Source organism: Pogoniulus pusillus, chromosome Z (assembly GCF_015220805.1).
Source record: "Pogoniulus pusillus isolate bPogPus1 chromosome Z, bPogPus1.pri, whole genome shotgun sequence".
In the NCBI taxonomy this organism is placed as follows: Eukaryota; Metazoa; Chordata; class Aves; order Piciformes; family Lybiidae; genus Pogoniulus; species Pogoniulus pusillus.
In genome coordinates, this window is record NC_087309.1 from 91,131,424 (window position 1) to 91,153,944 (window position 22,521).

The following is a 22,521-nucleotide window of genomic DNA, read 5'->3' on the forward strand; positions in this document are numbered from 1 at the left end:
GTTAACTATCTGTGCCAGTCCCGATAACATTCCTGAGAGCGGAACTTGTGGCCTTCTCTGGTTATCAGCTGCTATTTCACTGAGTTTGTGGTGATGGTGTGAAAACACCTTCAGAAATTGCTATGACAGTCATCTTTTGGGAGTCCTGTCCATGTGAAGGACCACAAAAACTCACCTCAGTGAGTCCTAGAATCCACTAGTTATCAACACAGAGATTGTGGACTTCTAAATAAACAGAGTTCCTTCTGAGACAATGGTATGAAGGCAAACATAACGATGTGCTATTTTGGCTACAGTCCTGTTTGCAGTGAGACCCAGCATCAGCACAGAGCTTGTGGTCCTCTGGGACTATCATGTGAAACACCTTGGGAAGGCAAACAATGCTGAGGCAATTAGAGGGAGACAAACTTAATTCCTTACACTGCTGTATTAGAAACTGAGACCAGAAAGATACATCTACAGTAACAAATGCATTAATCTTGTAGGCTTGTCATGGCCAAAAATAGGAGCAATATGTGTCCAGGTATGGTCCTCCACTCTCCCTCCTTCTTCCAGAGCGAGAAGATTGAGCCTGGAGCCACTGAGTCTAAGGATCAGGGCTTGCCCAGACTTGTTTTGCTTCTTTTTGCACCCTGTGATAAACAAGGTACATACACTTGGCTTGCGCCTGCCTCATGCATAAACCCATGTTTCACCAAATTTGGGTAAAGCAAGCCCCTGGCTTCATCTAATGTGGTTAGTTCTGGCTAAGTGCCATTCTGATTGGTTATTCTCAGTTGTCCACTGGAGCAATTAAGGCTCAGGATAATGGTAAAAGTAGGCCAGAGGTTGTAAACAACTCACCATGCCTCACCTCACCATGCATGCCTCATCTTGCTAGACCATGCCTTGCCTTTCTTTGCCTTGCCAAGCCTTGCATTGCCACCTTGGGGACCAGGAATCCTTGCTGCTTAATACCCAGTCTTGTTGCTATATCAAGCTTTGATACTTCAAGCTTGCCTACCTGGAAACTTTGCCACATCTCAGTTTACCAAGGAGAAGTATAATACCCACACTGTAAGCAATAAATCAAAGCCAAAAGCTGTGCAAAACTGGCCAGCCTTAGCATGAACAACCCTGCTGGCAGGTAGCAACAGCCTAGACTATGCAGAAGGGTTAAGACCAGGAGAGCCAAATGCCCCCAAGCAAGATGCATTACTGCAACTAGCAGTTATAGCTATTGAAAGCGAGTAAGTCACTCCCAGCCTTAGTGCCTGCTTACATAGACCTCACCACAGTTTCTGTGGTGAGAGAGAGCAGGTTACTGCCAAGCAGTGAGACATCATGTCCACCTGCACACCTGTGAACCTCTGTTTCAAGTCTGGATCCCTCGATGGACATCATCTGCCTGAGAACAGACTAAGACCGTGCAAGTCCCAGCGTCCTGCCAGAGTCCTCAGGAAACACTGAAAGCTTCCAATGGTTGCCATACTGATGACAGCACCACTCCAAGTGTTTAGGGTATTTTCTGGGCTAAAATGCAGCCCCAGAAAGATTTCAAAGGTACTAATTTGTGAGTAAATATTCTAGAAAGCCGCTTTGTAATTAAAGCTCTTTGCTTTGTTTCTGTTTACTCTGTAATTGTGCCTTCTGCCTTAGCAGAAAGGTGCCTTTTGAGTCCCCGTAGAGGGCAAGCAGTGTATTGCACCACAAGAATCTCAAGAAGCTTAATGTGACATCCAGTCATGGATGTGTGACATCCAGTTGCTGATCAACAAATACAGAGGCTTTGCCTGGATAGAAAATTTGGTTTTAATTAAAGGTAGTTTTTTTGTAACTTCCTTAAAAGATCACAAAACACTGTATGGTAATCGCTCCTTGACTTTGAAGGTATTTACATTCATTCTTCTATAATCAATAGGTAATTGTTTTTAAATTAATTGCCATAATAAAACAGATTTTCATAATAAAATTATATCAAGAACAGCCATGATGGGTCTTACACACCTCTACTTTTAGTCATCTAATTTGGCATGTAGCAAAAATATCTGTCTGCTGAAACTGAATATTTTTTTAATGTAGAAAATTTCCGTATGATGAAAATATTTTCAGGCGTAAATAGTCACTTAGGCTTCCAATATAGTCACTGTAAGCCTTTAGCATGGTCTCCCTGTATATCATCAGTTATCTCATATCCAAAAGCCAGTTTTGGCTAAATGATTTGCTGGCCCAACAACCCCAACCAGGAAAATTGCCCCATGGGGACCAGAGCTATTCAGAATTATTGGTGAGAGAGGCAGGCAAAGAGAATGTGCTTACAGTAGAGGTTTTCTCCTTTTCAGCAACACAGCTGTTCCATCTACTGCCACACTCCATTCCAAAACCCACATTTCTTCATTGAACAGGTCCTCTTTTTTTGTGACATTAAGCACACTGATTTGGATTATAAATGTAAAAGCAAGTTAATATCTAGGGTTACATTTTCTATATCTATTGCTTTCTTGTTCTTTATGATCTGCTGGTGTTTTCCTGTCATCATGTCATTCCTAGTTGCATTTTCTGGAGGCAGAGTAGCAGATAAATCCATTTAGCATAGAAGACCTATTGAACGAATAGGAAATTCAATTAAAAACATCTGAGTATGTGTGCAGACATGATTAAAACGCAATGAAGTGACAAAAAAAGTATGTTATATAAATGGAAACTACCTCCATGAGTTTGTTTTGCATAGTGCTAGCAGTGTGGGTCTTTGTCAGAATCTGTGCTGTTCAATATATTCCTAGATACAGTCATCGGTGAGAATAAAAAATTATTAAAACCAGCCTAAGATTCTTACATTGTGTACATGATAAAATGAAAGAACCTACAGTGATGAATAGAATGAAAAACCAGTACTAACTGGACACACAAAACCTTCAGCTTCAAGCGTAAAATGTTCCTTAGATAATTCCTATTCCTAAGGAAAGGGATTCTGACAACTGCTTTATGAACATGTTGACTTTGTGCTTGTAAACAGTTCAAGAAAATCAAATTCAAGGTCAGGATTTGTTAGCAAAGAAATTACACTAATTCACAACTCCATTGTGTGGCCATACTGGATGGCATTTGCATCCACTTCAGAAAGGCATACAACTGGAGAAGACTCACAGAAGAGAGGGTTGAGCAAAGGTTTCAAGTCCAAGGGTCTTCAACCTGAGACCAGCTGACTGAAGAACTGCTGTAAGATATTTACTGGCTTGTAGAAGGTAAACAGATATCAAGTGCTGCATGGCTAACTTTATGGTAAGCTGCTATAGTAATAGCTGTGACTACAGACATGTGAAAATGGAATACTTGTAGTTTGATCAGCCTTACCCTGTGCTTGTGTGTATTTATGACCACATTTTCTCTGGTCTCTACAATTAGGACTTCATAAGTAGATTTAGGTCTGGTTTCCCAAGGTCATCTACAGTACATGAAGCAGGGAAAGACAATACCAGTAACTGTTTTTAACAACTCAAGGCTAGTTATCTTTGATAATTTTTTTTTTTAATACTTGCAGACTTTGTGGTTTTGAACCATTCTATGATGAAAGGGGAGATCAGTACATGTTTAAGAGAATCCTGAATTGTGAATATGACTTCGTGTCCCCTTGGTGGGATGATGTGTCTCTGACTGCCAAGGATTTAGTAAGTAAAATAAAAAGATTGCAGTATCTTTGATGATATGTATTCGGCTAATGTAATTTCCATTGAGAAAGACAGTCCATTTTGGGTTAGGGTCATAATAATTGGTTAATGAATTGTTCATATAGTACCTTACTTTTCTTCTCTCTGGTCTATCATGGTGCTGTTAAGTATCCCATCAGTCCAGTGCTGCAGTTTTGCACTTAAAACCAGGGATGTTCAAGTATTTCTGTTAACTAAGACACAGACTGTTGGTAACTGTCATAGTATGTATGCCAGCCTCTCATGTTAGGAGGTCTGAGGTTTTTCATCATTCCTCTTTACAGTGTTACCTTCAGGGTAACAGAGGTATAAACCCTGGTATTTTGTGTAGTTTATGAGTTTGAATTTTCGAGGAAGACTATGAAAAGGGGTCAAGTTCACTCTACAACACCTTTGCTGACAGCCTTTTTCCATCCATTTAAGCTTTCACTTACTTTTAAATATGGCTAATTAACAAAATGGAAGGGCTGGTATATCTGCACTGTATTATTTTTATTATTAGATAAAGTAAATTGGATCCAGGAGATTCTGATCTGCAAAGATAGGTATGATTAAGTTTGATTTTTACTCAACAAAATCTTGCACAGTTCAGTTATTTTCTTGACACTCAGGACACAAATGATCAGTTCCATATTATACATATAATTGGCATATAATGAAGCATAATTAATTATTGGTAATGTAATTTAAGATGCCTCAAATTGAGTGAATGTAGAAGTTCAAAGCACTTTTTTGTTGTTGTTTTATTAGATGTTAATTGTTTTTAAGGTAATAAAACAAAACCAAACAAAAATCATATACTGCCTTGTGTTGTCAAAACCCAAATAAAGGCAGCCTGCAGCAAATCTACTTCCTTATTACATATGAAATGCTTTGATCTATACTGATCTCTATTTTTTTTCTGCAGCAAAGCTCAGAGGTATAAACAGCATTATCTTCAGAGCAGACCAAGAGAGAAATACTTGTACAGTACCTTCTAGTTCATATGTGTGTGACGTTTTACAGTGACTGAAAGAAACATTTCGTTTGGGATGTACCTGGCAGTGACTGCATGGCACAATTCTGTCAGTTGCATACACTACAATCTAAACATTCTAATTTGGTTTAAACCTTGTCCAGATCTGGAAGGTGAGATCCTGTTAGCCTTGCTAGCGGTATTTTGAGAATCAATTAGAGTTGATGTGACAGTTCAGACATACAACAACCTATAGTGGACACAGGTCAACTACGTTAGTGCATACTTTCACAAATGATGGTAACTAGTTAATTCTCCTCTCTTGTCCCTTAGTAGGTGTCTTATTCATATGTTATTTATAGAGGGATAAGAAGTGCCAAAACCAAAATACATGATAAGACCCAAATGCAAGTTCATATTTGTTTCTTAGAATGTATTTGTGTAAGATGCATTCCAAACCAAGACAGAAATCCCAAAATGCAAAGCTCAGAAAATATAAATGTAGAATAAAGTTAACAGTTTTCTGCATTTCTTCCTTGTGATGCAGGTTAAAAAGTTGATTGTCTTAGACCCCAAGAAACGCCTCACTACTCTACAGGCTTTGCAGCACCCATGGGTCACAGGGAAAGCAGCAAACTTTGCACATATGGACAATGCACAGAAGAAACTTCAAGAATTCAATGCCCGGCGCAAGCTTAAGGCAAGTCTCTGGACAGTCCCTGTTATGACTATCAAAACATGCAATTAACTTAGTGGCCTTACAGAAACCTTGAACAATTTTCAGGACAGCATTCCATAACACTATGGAGCTTCTCATTTCAGATAACTGAAGAAAATTCAAGAGTTTAAATTAATTTAGTCAATCTCTGCAGCCAAACACGTTGATTGATAACTCTAGCTACATAGAGAGAACTGCTGAGAATTTACACAACTTTTAAAAATCCCTTACCCTCTTGTAACCCTTGCTTCTTCACTTGCTTCTGTCCATCTCTATGTCCTGTACCATTTGCAAACACTTAGAATACTCAGCAGAAAAAAGAGAAAATTCTGAGTATCATGAGCATTCATAAATCTGGAAGATATTTAATCTACTATAGCATAATCTGTAAGTCACATTTACCTATCAATACAAAACAGGTATGTCAACCATCCTCTGTACGATATATGATCAATATTTCAGACATGTAGGTCCATAAAATATGTGGGTTGACATTAAGAGGCCCAAACATGCATTTCCAAGTACCTATGCTAGGATAGGTGTGACATTGTTCTTCATTAGAAAATTAAGCACTGCAAGTCACTTGTGTACTCCTTTTCACACATACTATGGGAAGAAACAGGAAAATATTTTTAGGTGCAAACACTAGGCAGCTAGGCATCTAAATGACATAACATGAGGAAACTTGCTTCTCCCTTAATCCTTTCTCTAGTTGCTAAAGATTTGTGTATGCTTAGGAGAGACTACCAGAATTTCAACACAGGAATTATTACCAAAAGTTATAGCGAAGCTGCCTTTGTAAGTCTGGGGAGTAAGACTTACAGCATCTTGTCTGAGGGCTTTGTAACTCCTGCACAAAACCAAATACACAGTGACCCTTAACTTTGCTTTTTTTTTTTTTTTTTTTTTTTCCCATTATTATTAGGGAACTGTGTCAGAGAACCTCTACTGATGATGGCATGCAGAGTTGTTATATCAAAATTATTTCAGACACAAGCAGAGTCATCAATGTCGTTATTTCTAAGTACACTTTACATGCCCAGAAGGTCAAAAGGCATTTTTCCCTATTTTCCATTTGTTCTCTTTGTATTTTCACACCATTAATCATCAAACTGAGTTTATTTAGAACCCTAGAGTCAACTATTTAATACTTGTGTTTAAAAGCCGTTGCATTTTATTTCTTCATTGCTTTTCCATTAAAGATTAAATGTTAAATAAATGCAGTTAACACTTAGTGCAGAGTTAATAGTTTTACACGTATACATGCATAAAATTATGCATACTTTTTTTGGCAATGAATTCCTAATCTAAAAATAAAATGAAGCAGAAAACCAGGTACTGAATTTAGTTGTTGTTTAAGACAGAATATTCTAAAATTATTCTCTTCCTCAACATACAAGTCCAGCAGCAGGCTTTCTTTACATAAAGACACATTTTTAATAGAGTAACTCTGAAGTTGTGACTCATGGTTTGGTTTTCCACAGATTGTGCTGAATTAATTTCATAAACATCTACCTAGCTAGTGAGAGTAAATTATATCAGATGCATACTTCTCATCCCTTCCTGCAGACCTGCTTCTTTTGTGATGCCTAACTAAAAAAGCTAGTGAAGTAAAAAATAGCTGTACACAGAAATTAGTATTTTTTCCCCTGTCCTCTGTGTGTTTGTTTTCTCAACAAAACTCTTCTAATGCAGGAACTAATATAACTGTCTTAATGCTTGTCTTCATTTTATGACATTTTGTGTGAGAGCCTGAAAGCCTATCCTCAGTGTGGATTTATATACATACATGTATATATATGTGTGTGTGTGTGTATATATATATATATATATACATATACACGTACACACACATACACACAGAGGAAATTATCCATATGCTTTGCACTGTTCTGATTGGCATATGCAATAGTGGTAAATATTGTCTCCCTTTGTGTACTTTTCAAGGAATTATCCATAATAATATTATAACTTTTTGTTACCATCTAACTTCAACAAGACAGGTCTGAAGTAGTTTCTCAAAAAAATGCACTACCTGCAGATAAAAAAAAGATGTGTTCATTTTGGCCAAGTTGTAATGTTATGAAAACAGGTCTTTCGAACTTCAATTGAATAGTTAAGCTGGCCTTCTAAATCAGTTCTGGCCCACCCAGGGATCTGTGTGTGACATTACCATGAAAGCTAAATGTTACTATGTTCCCCAATGGTATAACATTGAGGCTGCCATCCTGACAGACCATGTCCTTTAAGGAATGTTTGTTTGATCCTTTATTTCTCAGGCTGCAGTAAAAGCTGTGGTGGCATCAACTCGCCTCGGCAGTGCCAGCAGTCACAGCGCACATGACAGCAACAAGCACAGCTCTAACCCATCTCCTGTCCATGATGGCAAACCTGAAAAGAAACCAACTCAGGAAGCAGAAGCAGCTGTAGAAGAAATGTCTTAGGTCAATATGTTTCCTTGTTTCAGCTGAGATCTGTCATTTCATACAACAGCTAACTTGTCATTCAGCAAGAGAGATGGGTAAGCTTGGCATCTCTGGTTCTGCTTTGGTGTACCAGATGCACTGGCTGGTGATCCTACCATCAATGCATGTGACTGCTTGTGAAAATAGTAAACTGTTCCGTAAGGCATGTCATTGAAACAGTATTATTTGCAGTAATACCAGCAGGTAAAAACATGGGGATGAGTAACTATTTACCACAATGCATATGCTTCATACACAGTGTTTCTAGAAGTCATTTGAAACACAATACTATTTAATTTGGTTTTATTAAAATAGATGTCTTCTGTATGTCATGAACTGTTTCCTTCCAGATCCGTAGTCCTGCAGCATACAAATTGGAAGGAAATACCAAGCCAATGCTTTTAAAGTTGATATATGAAATAGTGCTTTTTATCTGTAAAATTAAAAAAGTATTTGGGGATTTATATGCAAAAAACATTCCACTACTTCTAGGAAGAAACTGAAATGTTAATTCAGCTGGACATGAAAATGTACATTCCTCAAGCTTATTGAGAATGCCTTATTCTGAATTTTCCTATTTGATATACAGCATTTTAATGACAACCAAAATTACTCAAATTTATGCCATTTCATTCTCTAGCAAAGTGTTAACAAAACAAAGTGATATATTGAAAGAGGGTCAGAGTGGATGCAAATTTTTAAAATATTATTATATTTATTCACTGACTTCTGAACTGTGCAGCTAGAAGATATTTTGATAGGGCCTAAGGGAATAATTAGCAGTTACATAAGTTGTAAATGCTCAAAGGAAGCTATTCCATAATTTACTGAATTTGCTCTGGGGAAATGAACTTATATGAGGTCTGGGACCAAGCAAGCATAATCTAGTTGCTTCCTAAATAGCTGAACCTCAGGAGTAACCAGTTTCTGCATAATTAGTCCAGATTTTCCTAACAAAGGGCCCCTCCTGTGAAGTGATCCACCACCACAGATCTCTCATTCATCCAGAGCTCCTGTGTTTAAGTTAAAAGCTGTGTGCATGGATCAGCTTGCAAAATTATGGCTAGGCTCTTCAGTAATCTTGAAGTTTTATTGAATGTAATTGATAGGAATTGAAAAACCTGACATGCATCAGTATGTACGACCATTTACATCTATCTGTTATCACTTTGATAGCAACTGTCATCAATATTACATACATGGCAAAAACATGATGTACAACGTCATTTGTGTTTGTGAAACTTTTTAATACTGTTAGCTACCTAACACCCTAACTCAAAGTTTCTCTTTAATTGTTTTTATGTTAATAGGCCTTGCAAAGCTCACCTTGAAAAAAATAAGTAATTAATAAAACTTTCAGTAGCTGCATTTCCTGATTAAATTAAATACATTGTTATTCATATGGTAGGTTTGAGAAATAAAATGTAATCTAGATTAACATAAAAAGGAGTATGAAAGATACTGTCTTTACTAGATAAGAATGCATGCTGATGAGTGTATGGTACTTGAGATTTTTTTTATCCATTTCTTATAACTCTTTGCATGTGTACGAACAGGTTTGCTAATTAAGAGTGTCTGAAATTTAAAGTACATATATCCATCCTTTTTCCAGGTGACACACTTAGAGGTCAGATGAAATAGCTTTTGGAGCATTTTATCTGTGTACAGGCCAACAAGACACTTTTGCAGATATTCCCTAAAAAAAACACACAACCTCCTCCCCAAAACCAACAAAACAAAGGAACCAACCAACCAAAAAAAAAAAAAAACAAAAAAAAAAAACAACCCCAAAAACCCACAAAAAACCACCGAACAACCAAAACCCCAACACTAAGAATAATCACCTTAAAAAGACAGCAAAAAATGAAACAGGTGGATATATCTATCACCTTCACCAATCTTTCCTATCTCCTGTAAGGTGACTGCAGAAGAAATGCATTTCTCAGCAACAGGTCTCCTCCACAGGAGGAGAAGTGGTGAAGCCATCAAAGTTCAGTCAATGAGGAGATTCAGCAAGAGGTTGAATTTCTTTTGAGTTTCCTCCTTTGTTTGGGTTAGTTGCTTCTAATCTGCAGAAATGGAGCCAGCTGCACATTCTTTGAACACTTCTGTGTGTTTGAGTCAAAATATGTTCATCTGTGACATGGTTTGCTGAGCTAAAAAGTAGTCCCACCTGATTCTTCACATTATTCTTTGCTGAATTATGTCATAGCATATCATAAGTATGAATCAGTGCCATGAAGCTGGAAACCCCAGCGTGACAGCATAATCTCAAAGTCATCTCAGTCTTCTACATATAGGCTCTGGGGCTTCAGTTAGTTTTACTTCATTTATTATGCTCAACATGAAACAACTGAGGAGTCTGGGCTGAATAAATTACTCATATGTGGCTCAATGAAGTAGTGTGTTTGGCTTATGTGACAGTACTATACAGAAGGAATAGTGACACAAAGGTGTATTCATGTAACTGAAGAAAGAGTGTTAGATGCATCATTTTTACCTGAAAGATCACTTCCTGGTAGACATAATTCTGACATAATTCAGACTCAGAATTGCCACACCCATGTCTTACTGTAGCTGAAAAACCACACATGAAAACTACTGGAGGTGGACCAGCTCCACATCTGTTGTTGAAATCAGGTAGAACATTATTGATGCTCTTTTCTGTTAAAATTCTATGCTTTACATTTTTCAAATATTCAATATATTAGCGAAGTTCAACAAATACAGAAGGAGAAACCTTGTAATCTTTTTTAAGAATTTAACTGTGCATCTGAGCAGAACTTTTTTTTAAAGGCAAATTATAGTATAGTATTTGAGAACTAGGCTGAGGATTTGATTACTGTTACATGGCTAACAATGCCCTGCTTTTGCACAACAGACTTTTTTACAAGTTCAGAACATTCACTCCAAAGCAAAACAGATTTCATATACTTTCAATTTTGCTCGCAGTTTTGCAGATGGCACAGTAAGTTGCACTGCATAAGCCTGATGCTGGTTTGCTAGCTGAAGTTTACTTTGCATTATGCTAGCATGTTTTGAAGACACAGACACAATGTACTAAAACTTTTGAATGCAAAAGTGCATCGAGGCAAAAGTTTGTGATACTGCATCTGCTTCAGAAGGAGGGCACTAAAGTCTCTGCCCCTGCAGGAAAGCAGGCTGTCTGGTACACAGAGGGAAGTGACAGAAACTTCCCAGCATCTCCTTTGCAATGACTGCCTCAGCAAAGAAAGCACAGTGCTCTGAAGTGCAGGATAAAAGAGGTAACCAAACTTTTGGGAAGGCACTAAGAACATTACTCATAGAGTAATGCACTCGACAGATTCAAGAGCAGCTGACAAATCTGACAGTGCAGTGCTGCTGAAACCTGCCAAGTGTCAGATGTCTCTTCTCCCACTCACTGGCAGCTTACAGCTCTTTCTGGGTGCTCCATGGGGTCCACGGACTGGAAAAAAAAAGATGAACCATAAAGGGATGCAAACCCAAGAAGTCATTTGATCAGAAATGCATGTTAACACTTATTCTTGAAACCAGACTTTCAAATGGGAAAATAGAAAACATCCCTTTAAGTTTTACTCTCTATATTATCGTACAATGCTCTGAAGTGCTGCTAAGTTCTCAGGCAGGCAGAAAGAAGTAGCTAACACTGTGGAAGCAGCTCTATACAGCTCAATAGGAGCAAACACATACTTCCTAGTAGTAAATTGCTCTTGAATCTGTCAGATGATTTTATTCCTGCTCCTTGAGTTGCTTTTGTTCCCTAAAAGAGTGCATTTGTACAAGTGACTCTGTGAGTCCCCCTGGTGTGGTCTGGCTTCTACTTTCCCTCTTCATTTCCTAGACTCATATTGTTTTCTGGCACCTTCTGTTTCCTTTATCAAAAGCCTATATACCTTGCCAAGAGAAATAGCTGAGTGCTGTGCAATAAATGCAAGACAGAAACAGAAAAGTATTTAGCATCTTGAGCTAGTTTCCCAATAGAATATGAAGGCACCTGGGCTGTTGTAGATGCTTTGACTGTACAAGCTGCTAACACTTGGAGTGAGGCACTCAGAGCAAAGTGACGCAAAGTGGCACAAGAAAAGCACCATGTCAGGCTCTGATACACAGTACCAGGAGTCTCTTTCATCAATGATATATTTTTAATTTCCACAGAGATTTGGTTTAGATCAACCCAAAGAAGCAAATCAAACTTAGGAACTCAGAGAAAAAATCCTGGTAGACATAATTCTGTGTAACTTGACCAGTGACCTTTTTAATATTATTTACTCAATTCCATTTTCTTATTTTAAGCAGCATTATCACTTACAATGTTGGCAGAGAAAACAGTGAAGTGAACACTTGGTCCCATTTATTATCTGGAACTGCAAATAATTATCTACTTTATAACAGATAACTGTGTGGAGCCAATCATTGCATCTGTGTACATAGACACAGAACAATATCAAAGAAGAAAAAAAGCCTAACTCCTGTTTACATGGCAACTCAAAAGCTGAGATGAGCCATTGGCTATGATTTACATATGCAAATGGCATGTGACATATACCAGAGACAATATGATCCAATAGCCACTGAGGTGTATTTATTCATCCACAGAACTGTTCATGGGGCTGTGCATATCAGCCTTCAGTATCATCTGTCACGCCCTTTCAAGCTACTTCTTCCAAAATAAAGTCTTTTTGTTAACCTAGGATATTTAAATTAACTGTGCATGAAGTCATCTGCTGGTCACTCATGTTTCCTTGATAGTGGAGCCCTGAGGGAAGTTCTGTTCCAACTCCTGTCAAAGAAGCAGTGTTGGGCACAACATTAGTTGTGATAAGGTAATGTTATTTTAATCCTGCCTAAAGAATTCTTTCTCACTACTTGGACAACTGGAGGAGCAGTGGATTTTGCAAATGTTCAGTAATTAAATTATCCAATCAAATTATTATTCTTAACTAACCAGAGTGTATGAAGAGTAAGAGCAAGACCCATGCGTTACTTGAAAATGCTAGCTTTACATGAAAATAGCACAACCACCACAACAAATCTCTAAGTACCACCAAACAATAAATGCTCACAACAAAACCACTACACCATATTACAGAGAGCTCCTTCTTAGGTTTGTCTGGGCAAGGAATAAGGTGGCAATTGTCTATGTGTTTTCCAGGATTTCAGGTTACCTTGATTTCCTTGTTTTCCAGACATCACCATCAGCCACATAAGTGAAAGTACCATAAAAGTACACAGAATCAACTTCCTCTGGATGGAAAAATCTTACCACAGACAGTACTATTGATTTGTAAGACTTCAAAGCCCTTTTGTTGATACAATTAATGTGGTTCTCAGTTGCTTCCTCATTTTGCTGTGGACTTAGAATAGCCTTAAATGGTGACCAGGAGTTTGTTAAGAAACATTTTTTGAAACTAAGCAAATGGACGGTCTGCATATTTAGAAAAAAAAGTATTTTAAAACATCTTTGAAGGATTTTCTAAGTCCCATTACAGCAATGTCCTCTCTAAAAAGTACATTCTTTGGGAATGACAATGATCCATGGGACCCTGCAGTGAGTCCCAGATTGGTCACCACCAACCTACGGCCCTTGGTGTGGTTATGTGTATTTTGTTTCCTCTGCTCCAATCTTTATCATCTTGTCTGCACGGAAACAATTGTTAGGAACTAAGATGTTTTACTGAAAGTAATTACAGAAACAAGAACAGTTAAACTACCAGCTCCTGTGTCTTCATGCTACTATTCACAAGAGGAACTGCTTCATTGTTCACCCCACATGTGCATCAGAAATCATAGTAATTCTACTGATTTAATAGTCAAAGTGTCATTTAATGTTCCATAAGGGGTGTTGTTTTGTTGGACTGGGGCTTTGGCGGGTGGGGGTGTTGGGGAAGATGTTGTTGCCTTTTTTTTTCAGACTGTACAGTGTTGAGAGGCCTATAATTATGGGGAAAAAAACACAACAAAAAACAAACAAACAAAAAAACCCCAAACCCAAAACTCTGAAGTGATTAATGCTTAGAGAGAGAGTGAACCCTAACCCCTAAGACTAAGATGAAATTGATCGGTCTTTCAGAGCAGGAAGAGTGGCTGATCTAGCTTGCAAGGAAGTGGGAGAAGAGGAGAATCACTGTGTCACCTGGGGGAAGCAGTTTGTCGAGTCCCAAGGAGCTGTAACACCATACCCTTGTGTGTCTGTTAGTCACCAAGCAAAGTGGCTAGCTGCTCAAGATCCAGTAATGAGAAGCTCATTGGCTTAATCTGGTTTAAACATAAAGAAGTGTGATACATTAAGGGCTTGTATCTGCCTTGGCATTGTTTTGGAGTTCCCTGGTGGCTCTTGGCTTAGAGGTTGGATGAGGACCAGATCATAACCAATGAGTTTTGTGCTTCAGTTAATTCAAGAGGAACACATGCTGCATATTTAGGGAATATGCTGATGCTTCCAAGACAAGCAGAAAAATGGTGCTATTGACTTGTAACAAAGTATTTTATAAGCCTGTTACAGAAGTTTGTTGTTCTTAGAGAAATGGCTGCTGGAATCTTTAAACTAACAGTGAAAAATATCATATATATATGTTAGACATCCTTAAATTATCTCCATGTCTTGTGTATCTGACTCCTTTTACTACTTAATGTGTAATAAATCCTTACATTGTACTAGCAAAGATATTAGAAATTAAATAGAAATTTATGGATTGCTTCTTTATCTGTACACTTTTACTTCACATGAAGCCTGCTAGTGAGTAACTTTTCCAATATTGTGCAAATGAACCAGATAGAAACTGGAACCAGGAAAAAAAAGTTTTACTGTTTCAGCATGTTGTGTTTGGGACCAATGTATCTGCTTTCATGCTTGCATGGCAAAACAAACATGTCATGATGGTGGGAAGTCTATTTTTAACTAATGACTTGCATGACTGATTTGATTCTAAATAAACCAATAAATCTAGAAATTCTTGCATCTATTATTTACTGACAGCTGGTGTTCAGGCAGGATGAAGAACAATAGTCATCACTAGGCAAGATATAACAACAAGTATTATCTGTTTGTTAGCACAATCTTGACAGAATTCCATCTTGAAATATAGTTTCCTTACCTCCTCTCAAAATGTTAGCAGTTGGATAGCAAAGTAAGTTTGTGTAATGTTTAAGCACAAGATCTAACCTGCCTGCTTCCCCAACACAAAAGCGAGGGGAGAAGTAACACACAAAACTTGGGGTTGAGATAAAAAGATAGGAGTTCAATATAACAAAAGATATAATCACAGCACATAATTACCTTAGCTAATAATCAAATTAATCTAATAATACAATGCACAATTACCTTAGCTTAGCCTCTTTGCAGAAGAAGCACACTTCTCTTTTTCTTCATTATTGCACTTCCATTTCTTCAAGCAAGAGGTGCATAGCAGGTAGTATGTGTGCTGAGCATCAGGTTTCCTTAATTTCCCTTCCACAAATGCTCCATTTCTATGGTATGTCTGGGGGGAGCACACCAGCAGAACACAAAAGATGTTTTGCCCATGTAGAGCACAATACAGCACTTGATGTTTTCTATCATAAAATGTTGGTTCTTTATAATGCCAGTAAAAAGGTAATTAGCCTCTGCAAAGTATCACTTGAAGAGCTCATTATTAGTGAAACTCAATAATGAAAGAGAGAAGAGTACAGGTAATTTTCCATTCCTTCAAATGCTGTAAACTCTGATTTGTGAAGGAGCAAACAGCCTCCTGGCACAGCATGCTGTGCAGATCCTGCCTGTGAAGTGTTACCCTATTTTTTGTTACTTATTACAGGATTTTCTTTAAGTAATTAATAATTTCAGTTATCAAATTACTTGTTATTTCATCAGAAAGGATGTCAACATGATGACTCCTTGTTGCAACGTCAGATACAGGAAAGACCAGACAGGAGATGTAATGATTAGTGTTGCGTGGAAGCTGCCTGAAGGCTCCTCTGCTATTTATTAGCTATGTAAGTTTATCTTGCATCCAGAGAACATGCACAGGGCACAGGTCCAGCCCAGCTTAGGTTAACTAATGTGACAGTCACTAACTACGTAGCGTATGATGGCCTTCTGGTGAAGACTCTACCACTGCTGGTCTTGTAAAATGTTCAGCATCTCAGATCAAATGGGCTGTGTTTCTGTACAGATGTTCATGTCTTCATTTTATCTTTTAAGTTAGATGAATTTGTTGACCCATAATATTGTGAAATTCATCAGAGATGGGTGTGTATGCAGGAGCTCCACACTTAAGTCCTGTTTTGTGGGAGGGACATTCCTCATGCTCCAGTGAGATGGTTTACTGTAATTTCTTATCTTCTGTGGTGGAGGGGCAGCAGCCCCAAAACTGAGGCTTCTCTATGCCTCTATATGCCTGGACATGTTTTTCTGCCAGGACTCACGAGGCAGTAAACAGGTTGTGTAACCCACACACACCCAGCCCGTGTGCCCCTGGGGTCCGCCCAGGTAATCCCCTATTGGGAGGTCCAGGTAAACATCTACTGCCTATTGGGGTAAGGTTTGGCTTACTGCCAACCTGATTGGTCACTGTAGATGTCCAAATGAGCCACAAATCTCGGCCCAGAGCCTATAAAGAGGGGTGCATAGCAGCACCACGTGGTCAGATGGTTCAGACTGTTCAGAAGGTCAGAGCATTTAGAGCGTTCAGACTCAGCTCTGATCCACAGCAGCACCCCGCTGCCCTGACCTGCTTGCATGGCCTAGACACAGGATCAGGCCTTACTCACTTGCAAGCATTACTGAGGCACAGACCTCTTGCATTGATCTCAAGGTGCAGTTAAGCTGTCAGCGAACCCTTTGAGAAGCAGAGGGCATGCACGCCTGCACTTCATACATATATAGGGAGCTGAGAGCCCCCTGCTTAAGCTCAAGAGCAGCCGTACATACTGGCTTGCTGCCTTGCATTTATCTACGGAGCTCGTCTTCCTGAAGCACGGCATAGACCCTGCTTGCCAGCTGTTCTGTAAGTCTGGAAAGATCCAGGCCCAGCAGACCCTCAGATTGTCTGCAAACCTGCAAACACAGCCTGCTAGCTGTGAGACTGTGTTAGAAGCTGCACGGACAAATCCTCCTGCACCGGGGAAATCCTGCCAGCTGATCATCCCTGGACACAGCATCCAGAAGAAGCAACAGCTCCAAGGCAATGACCACTTCACCCCAGGAGAGAAGGTCAGAGAAAATCCTGTTAAACCCAGAGACTGGGAACCCTTATCATTCCCTGCAAGCCGGGACAGATACCAGCTCTACCAAGACCCCAAATACTGGGCACATGTTGTGACAATCCCGGGAGGGTAATTAATGATCAATACCTAAGAGCAACACATCTAAGTAAGCTTTGATCTCATTGTAATATAAGTTACCTCTGTCTGAAGAGCACACAGAGTTTCAGCCCTTGCTGGGCAAACAGTATAGTTGTTAAGAGGCATTAAGCCTAAGGGAATTTCTCTCTGTCTATATTTGTTGATAATTTGATATTTCCATTTAATAATCAAACCCTGTAAATATATCCCAAGCTGTTTTCATAAACTTGCAAATGAACCTGATTTCATAGTGGTTGGGGGTGGTACAAATTTGTAAATATTAATTTTAATAAAAAAATAATACCACCTCAAATTAATTTCTCACCTCCCCCTAACAGGGGAGGAATAGAGAAAACCCCTCCACGTCATCTTCCCCCTCTAAATTTTGAGAATTTAAAATCTTGTCAGGCATAGAGATGAGGAGGGGTCATACGGTGCCCAAACAAAAAAGTACTCATATTTTCAACTGCTCATATGGATTCCTTGAGTATTGCCCTGTGTCCCCAGTGTGCCTTGAATCTTAAATTAGCAACACAAATTTAAGGCTAGTTAGCTGTAATGCCACCAGACTGGAACCCAAAGCAAAAGCAGCACTCAAACTGACATCTTGAGAAAGTCTTACTGTGGGGCTGAATTATAGTTCCCAGACAGTATCCAAAAACTTGAAGGGACTTCTGTTGGTGTCTTAACAGCTGTTGAGGCTTCTGAATCTTCCCAGGCTCTAAAAAGGGTGCTGTCAGAGAGGCAGATAATCTCTGACCTGATCTCAGCTCCTCTTAGATGACTCCAGACTTGGCACAGAGGTTTGCAGAGGTGCAACCAGGATGTCTTGAAGATGTGCAGATAGGTGCAATGCTGGTGGCACTTCTCACCACTTCGTGAGGCACTTAACGCTAATCCCCAGTAAACTTGAGCACAGCAAGTTTCCAGACAGACAAACCCAAAGTACCAGGGCTTGTTATTATGCAGAAAAGCTGGCTTGGAACTTAGCAGACGTAATACTGCAAAGCAAATAAGGCAAGAGCATGACAGGATACAACAGCAGAGAGCAATGAGGCATGATAAGGCAGAAGCAGAGAGAGAGCACATTGTGTTTGCCTGCTAATCTGCTTTTATCAATTCAGCCTGAGACCAATGGCGCTTTGGCCACAGAGCTTACCCAATCAGAATGGCAGTTTACCAAAATTCATCATATTATGTGAGCTAGGGCTTACTTATACCCTTTAAGGCAGAACACAAACAAGTGTATAAACAGAATCACAGAAACATCCAGGGTGGAAAAGACCCTCAGGATCACCAAGTTTAACCTATAACCCTACTCTGCAAGATTCACCTTAAACCATATCCCTAAGCACCACATCCAAATGACAAAGAAACACATCCAGGGTAGGTGACTCAATCTCCTCTCTAAGCAGCTCATTCCAGTGCCTGAACACTTTGTGAAAAACTTTTTCCTAACATCCAATAGAAACCTATCCTGTCTCAGCTTGAGACCATTCCCCCTTGTTCTGTCTCAAATTACCTGTGAGAAGAGAACAGCACTAGCCTCTCCACAACTTCCTTTCAGGTAGTTACAGACAGCAATGAGATCTCCCTTAGCTTCTTCTTACTCAAACTAAACAGCCCCAGCTCTCTCCATCACTCCTCATAAGATTTATTCTCTAGACCCTTCACCACCTTTGTTGCCCTTCTCTGGATATGTTCCAGCACCTCCACCTCTTTCATTGCGGTGCCCAAAAGTGAACACAGTACTCAAGGTGTGGCCTCACCAAAGCTGAGTAGAAGGGGTCAATCATCATCTCCCTATTCCTGCTAGCCACAGCATTTTTAATACAAGCCAGGATGCCATTGGCCTTCTTGGCCACCTCGGCAAACTGCTGGCTCATATTCAGCTGCCTATTACAATTCCCAGATTCTTTTCTGCCAGGCAGCTCTCCAGCCACACTGCCCCAAGTCTGTAGGATTGCTTGGGGTTATTGTGACCCAAGTGCAGGACCTGGCATTTGGCCTTGTTGAAACTCATCCCATTAATGTTGGCTTATTGATCTAGCTTATCTAAGTCCCTCTGAAGAGTCTCTCTACTCTCATTCAAATTAACACTGCCACCTGATTTAGTCTCATCTGCAAATTTACGTATGACACACTCTATGCCTGAATCAAGCTTGTCAGTAAAGATGTTAAAGAAGTGTTCCCAACACATATCCCTGAGGAACACCTGACCAGCTGCCAACTAAATTCAACTCCATTAGTTACCACTCTCTGGACCCTCCTGTCCAGCCAGTGCTTTATCCAGGAGACAGTGTGCTCATTCAAGTCATGAGGAGACAATTTGTCTAAAAGAATTTTGTGGGGAGCAATAAAAAAAGAATATTCAAAATCTAGGAATACAACATCAGCAGTCTTTTCCTCATCCAGTAGCCAGGTGATCTTGTCAGAGAAGGAGATCAGGTTGGTCAGGCAGGACCTGTCTCTCATAAAACCATGCTGACTTGGCCTGATCCTCTTGTTGTTGTCTATATGATGTGTGATGGCATTTGAGATGACCTGCTCCATGACCTTCCCTGGTACCAAGGTCAGACTGACAGGTCTACAGTTTCCCAGGTCATTGTTTCTGCCCTTCTTGTAGACAGGTGTTACATTAGCTACCCTCCAGTCCATTGGCATCTCTCCAGTTAGCCAAAACTTCTGGTAAATAATGGAAAGTGGCTTGGTGAGCGCATCTGCCAACTCCTTCACCACCCTTGGGTGCCCATCCATCCTCACAGTCTTGTGTACATTTAAGTGGCACAGCAGGTCAGTGGCCACTTCTTCATTTATTGTGATGTCTTCATTCCAATCCCCCTCCCTGACTCCTACTTCCCAAGGGTGGGTTTTGGTTTTTTGTTGTTTTGTTTTAGCCCGCCCCTCCCACATGCTAAGAGAGAGAAGGCTAGCCTCTCCGAGTGTCTGCCTCATGCCAGGTTAGTTTCTCTCCATTTGAATCTCACGTGGTTGCCATGGGGTGTCCTATTTGCAACTTGGAAAAGACTTGATGGCACCAGGCCTTTGTCTTCCTTTCCTGCTCTTGCTTCCCCAGATAGCAGGAGGAAGAACACGGAAAGCATGTCTGGACAAGGCAGGATATATTTAGGCCTACACTGGCCTTCCACAACAATACTAAACAAGGACAGGTACTCTAGAGGCATGTCCTGGTTTAAGACGGCCTGCTCTCACAAGCAAGCTCTACCCTGCCAGACCAAGAGGGAAAGTAACACAAAAACCCCTGGGTTGAGATAAAGAGTTTAGTGAGATGATACCGTGTACAATTACCTTAGCAGAGACACATAGCAAAAGCAGAAACAGCAGCAGAAGCCAGCAACAAAAATTCACCCCAACACCCGCCAAAATCACATCAAGCCCAGCAGAAAAGATCAACATCCCAAAATGAAAACTGGAAACAGCAATCAGAAACATGAAGCCTTTCACATTTCAGTCTGAACTTCAAGCCCCATACAAATTTGCTCTGGACAGTATTTTCATTTTAAAGCTGGTATGACATCATCATGATATCAAATACTCATCAGCAGATTCAACTGAATCCATGCTAAGGTGTTAGAACCTTTATAATGGGTATCTGGAACATAGATCTCTAAATTATTTCTGCAGCAACCAGTGTTGTACAAACATCATCCTAAAAGTGTCTTATGCTCCTTTTGACTCATCGCTCTAGCACTGAAGTGACTCTGTGTTGACTTAAACTGAGCTTTTTATCGAGCAATGGAGTATTTTTCTCCATAAACATTTGTATCATGACCCCTCCATTAGTCAGCTTCATCAGACTTAAAAAACATGAATATGCAGATACATAGAATCTTTATAACAGGGAATAATTAAACAGAGTACATGTCACATAGATTTATCTATAATCATGTCAACATTTATCTCACAGAGCAGAACTGCAAAGGTACCAGTACTACAAAAGAGTAGAACCTAGCATGCTAGAAAAGCGTGTCCTTAGTGACTTAAGATCACTTTGTGAATGTTCAGTACTGTGAGGAAAACAGGAAAAGCAGAAAAGACAGAAAGAGTAACCTAAGAGTTTGCCGGGAACCACAGAATCTAAAAAACCCAACAGGGAGCTGGCATGAAAGCCTATGAAGGAATCAAAGGCTTTTTACTGCTATTTTTTTTAACCGTCCTAAACAGTATTAAATGTTTTAATATATGAAGCATGCTGGAAGAGCCCTTCACTATATTTGGTTCTCATGGTTTCTCTACCTCTTTGATTAAGCAGTAAGAAAGAAAAGCCTCCACTGTTCGGAGTTTGACCACATTGGTCACTGTCAAAACAGATGATATTCCAGGGGAACAATTTTACTCCACATTTTTTTTCTTTTTCTGAATGTTCACTACTAGTACCTGGCTCAACATATTAGGGCTGCAAGGTACTTTCCCTCACTGCTACACAGCCAAACTCGTGTCTATTTGCACCAGTAAAGCACAAAGATAATTACAATGTCCTATAATGCACACCAACACTGAAAGATTAATGTTAGATTTTAAAGATAATTCAATTCCTATCAGCACAATCTTTTTAAAGTTCCTGCTATGTACCTGCCAGCATCCCTTGGTGGCTAAACATCCTTAAAACTTTCAGCCTCCATCCTCCAGCAGATCTGAATAGTTCTGCATCTTGAGCTTTGGCCTTCATTTGTTTATGTTTTACAATGCTAATTTCATTTAGTGCAACAATCAGTCTAGGAGTATTGCCACAGAATGCTTCTATGCACTGTACTAGCACACTGTCTGTCTGTGCTGTTGAGACTACACCAATGCCTATACCTGAAGCAAGCTACTGGTTCTTTCTTTTGCTTTAGTGATTGCAGGATTATCAGTTAAAGAATACTACAAAACAAAACAAAACAAAACAAAACAAAACAAAACAAACCCAACCTCATGCCAATTTAAGTTAAAAAAAAAATCTTTAGAATTGTAGAGTACCACAGATCTAGATGCTTGCTATTTTAACTGTGTGATTAGAAGTCCACTAAAAACTACAGAAAGACACCCAACAACTTAAATGAGCTTTTGATCATCTGTAAAGGGCATTTCTTTACGTATGCACTGAGAACATTGTATATGGTAGTTAAGTTGCAGTTACAACACTGAAAAATGCCCATAACGAACACTTATTTTTGCTACCAAGAGCAAGCAGTTTTCCCATGAATATCATTTAACAACATACCTCTGTAATATCTGTATCATAAATCAAAGCAAAAATGTATGACAAATTGCAGATGCATCTGTACAAAGTACAAACTTTTAAGTAAATATAAAAATGTATTACAAAATTACCTCTTCAATGAGATGCTGACTGTACAGTGAGTCACACCA

The 22,521-nt window shown here is 39.4% G+C and overlaps 1 protein-coding gene across 1 annotated transcript in view; it reads left to right on the forward strand.

The window, feature by feature from the left end:
* CAMK4 (calcium/calmodulin dependent protein kinase IV) overlaps positions 1-12,039 on the forward strand; it is a 202,829-nt gene extending 190,790 nt beyond the window's left edge. The window contains exons 10-12 of the mRNA XM_064140726.1: positions 3,521-3,647; positions 5,189-5,341; positions 7,639-12,039. Of these exons, the coding sequence (XP_063996796.1) occupies positions 3,521-3,647; positions 5,189-5,341; positions 7,639-7,803 (445 nt within the window). The 3' untranslated portion in view covers positions 7,804-12,039. The remainder of the gene's footprint in view (positions 1-3,520; positions 3,648-5,188; positions 5,342-7,638) is intronic.
* Positions 12,040-22,521: the final 10,482 nt, after the last annotated feature.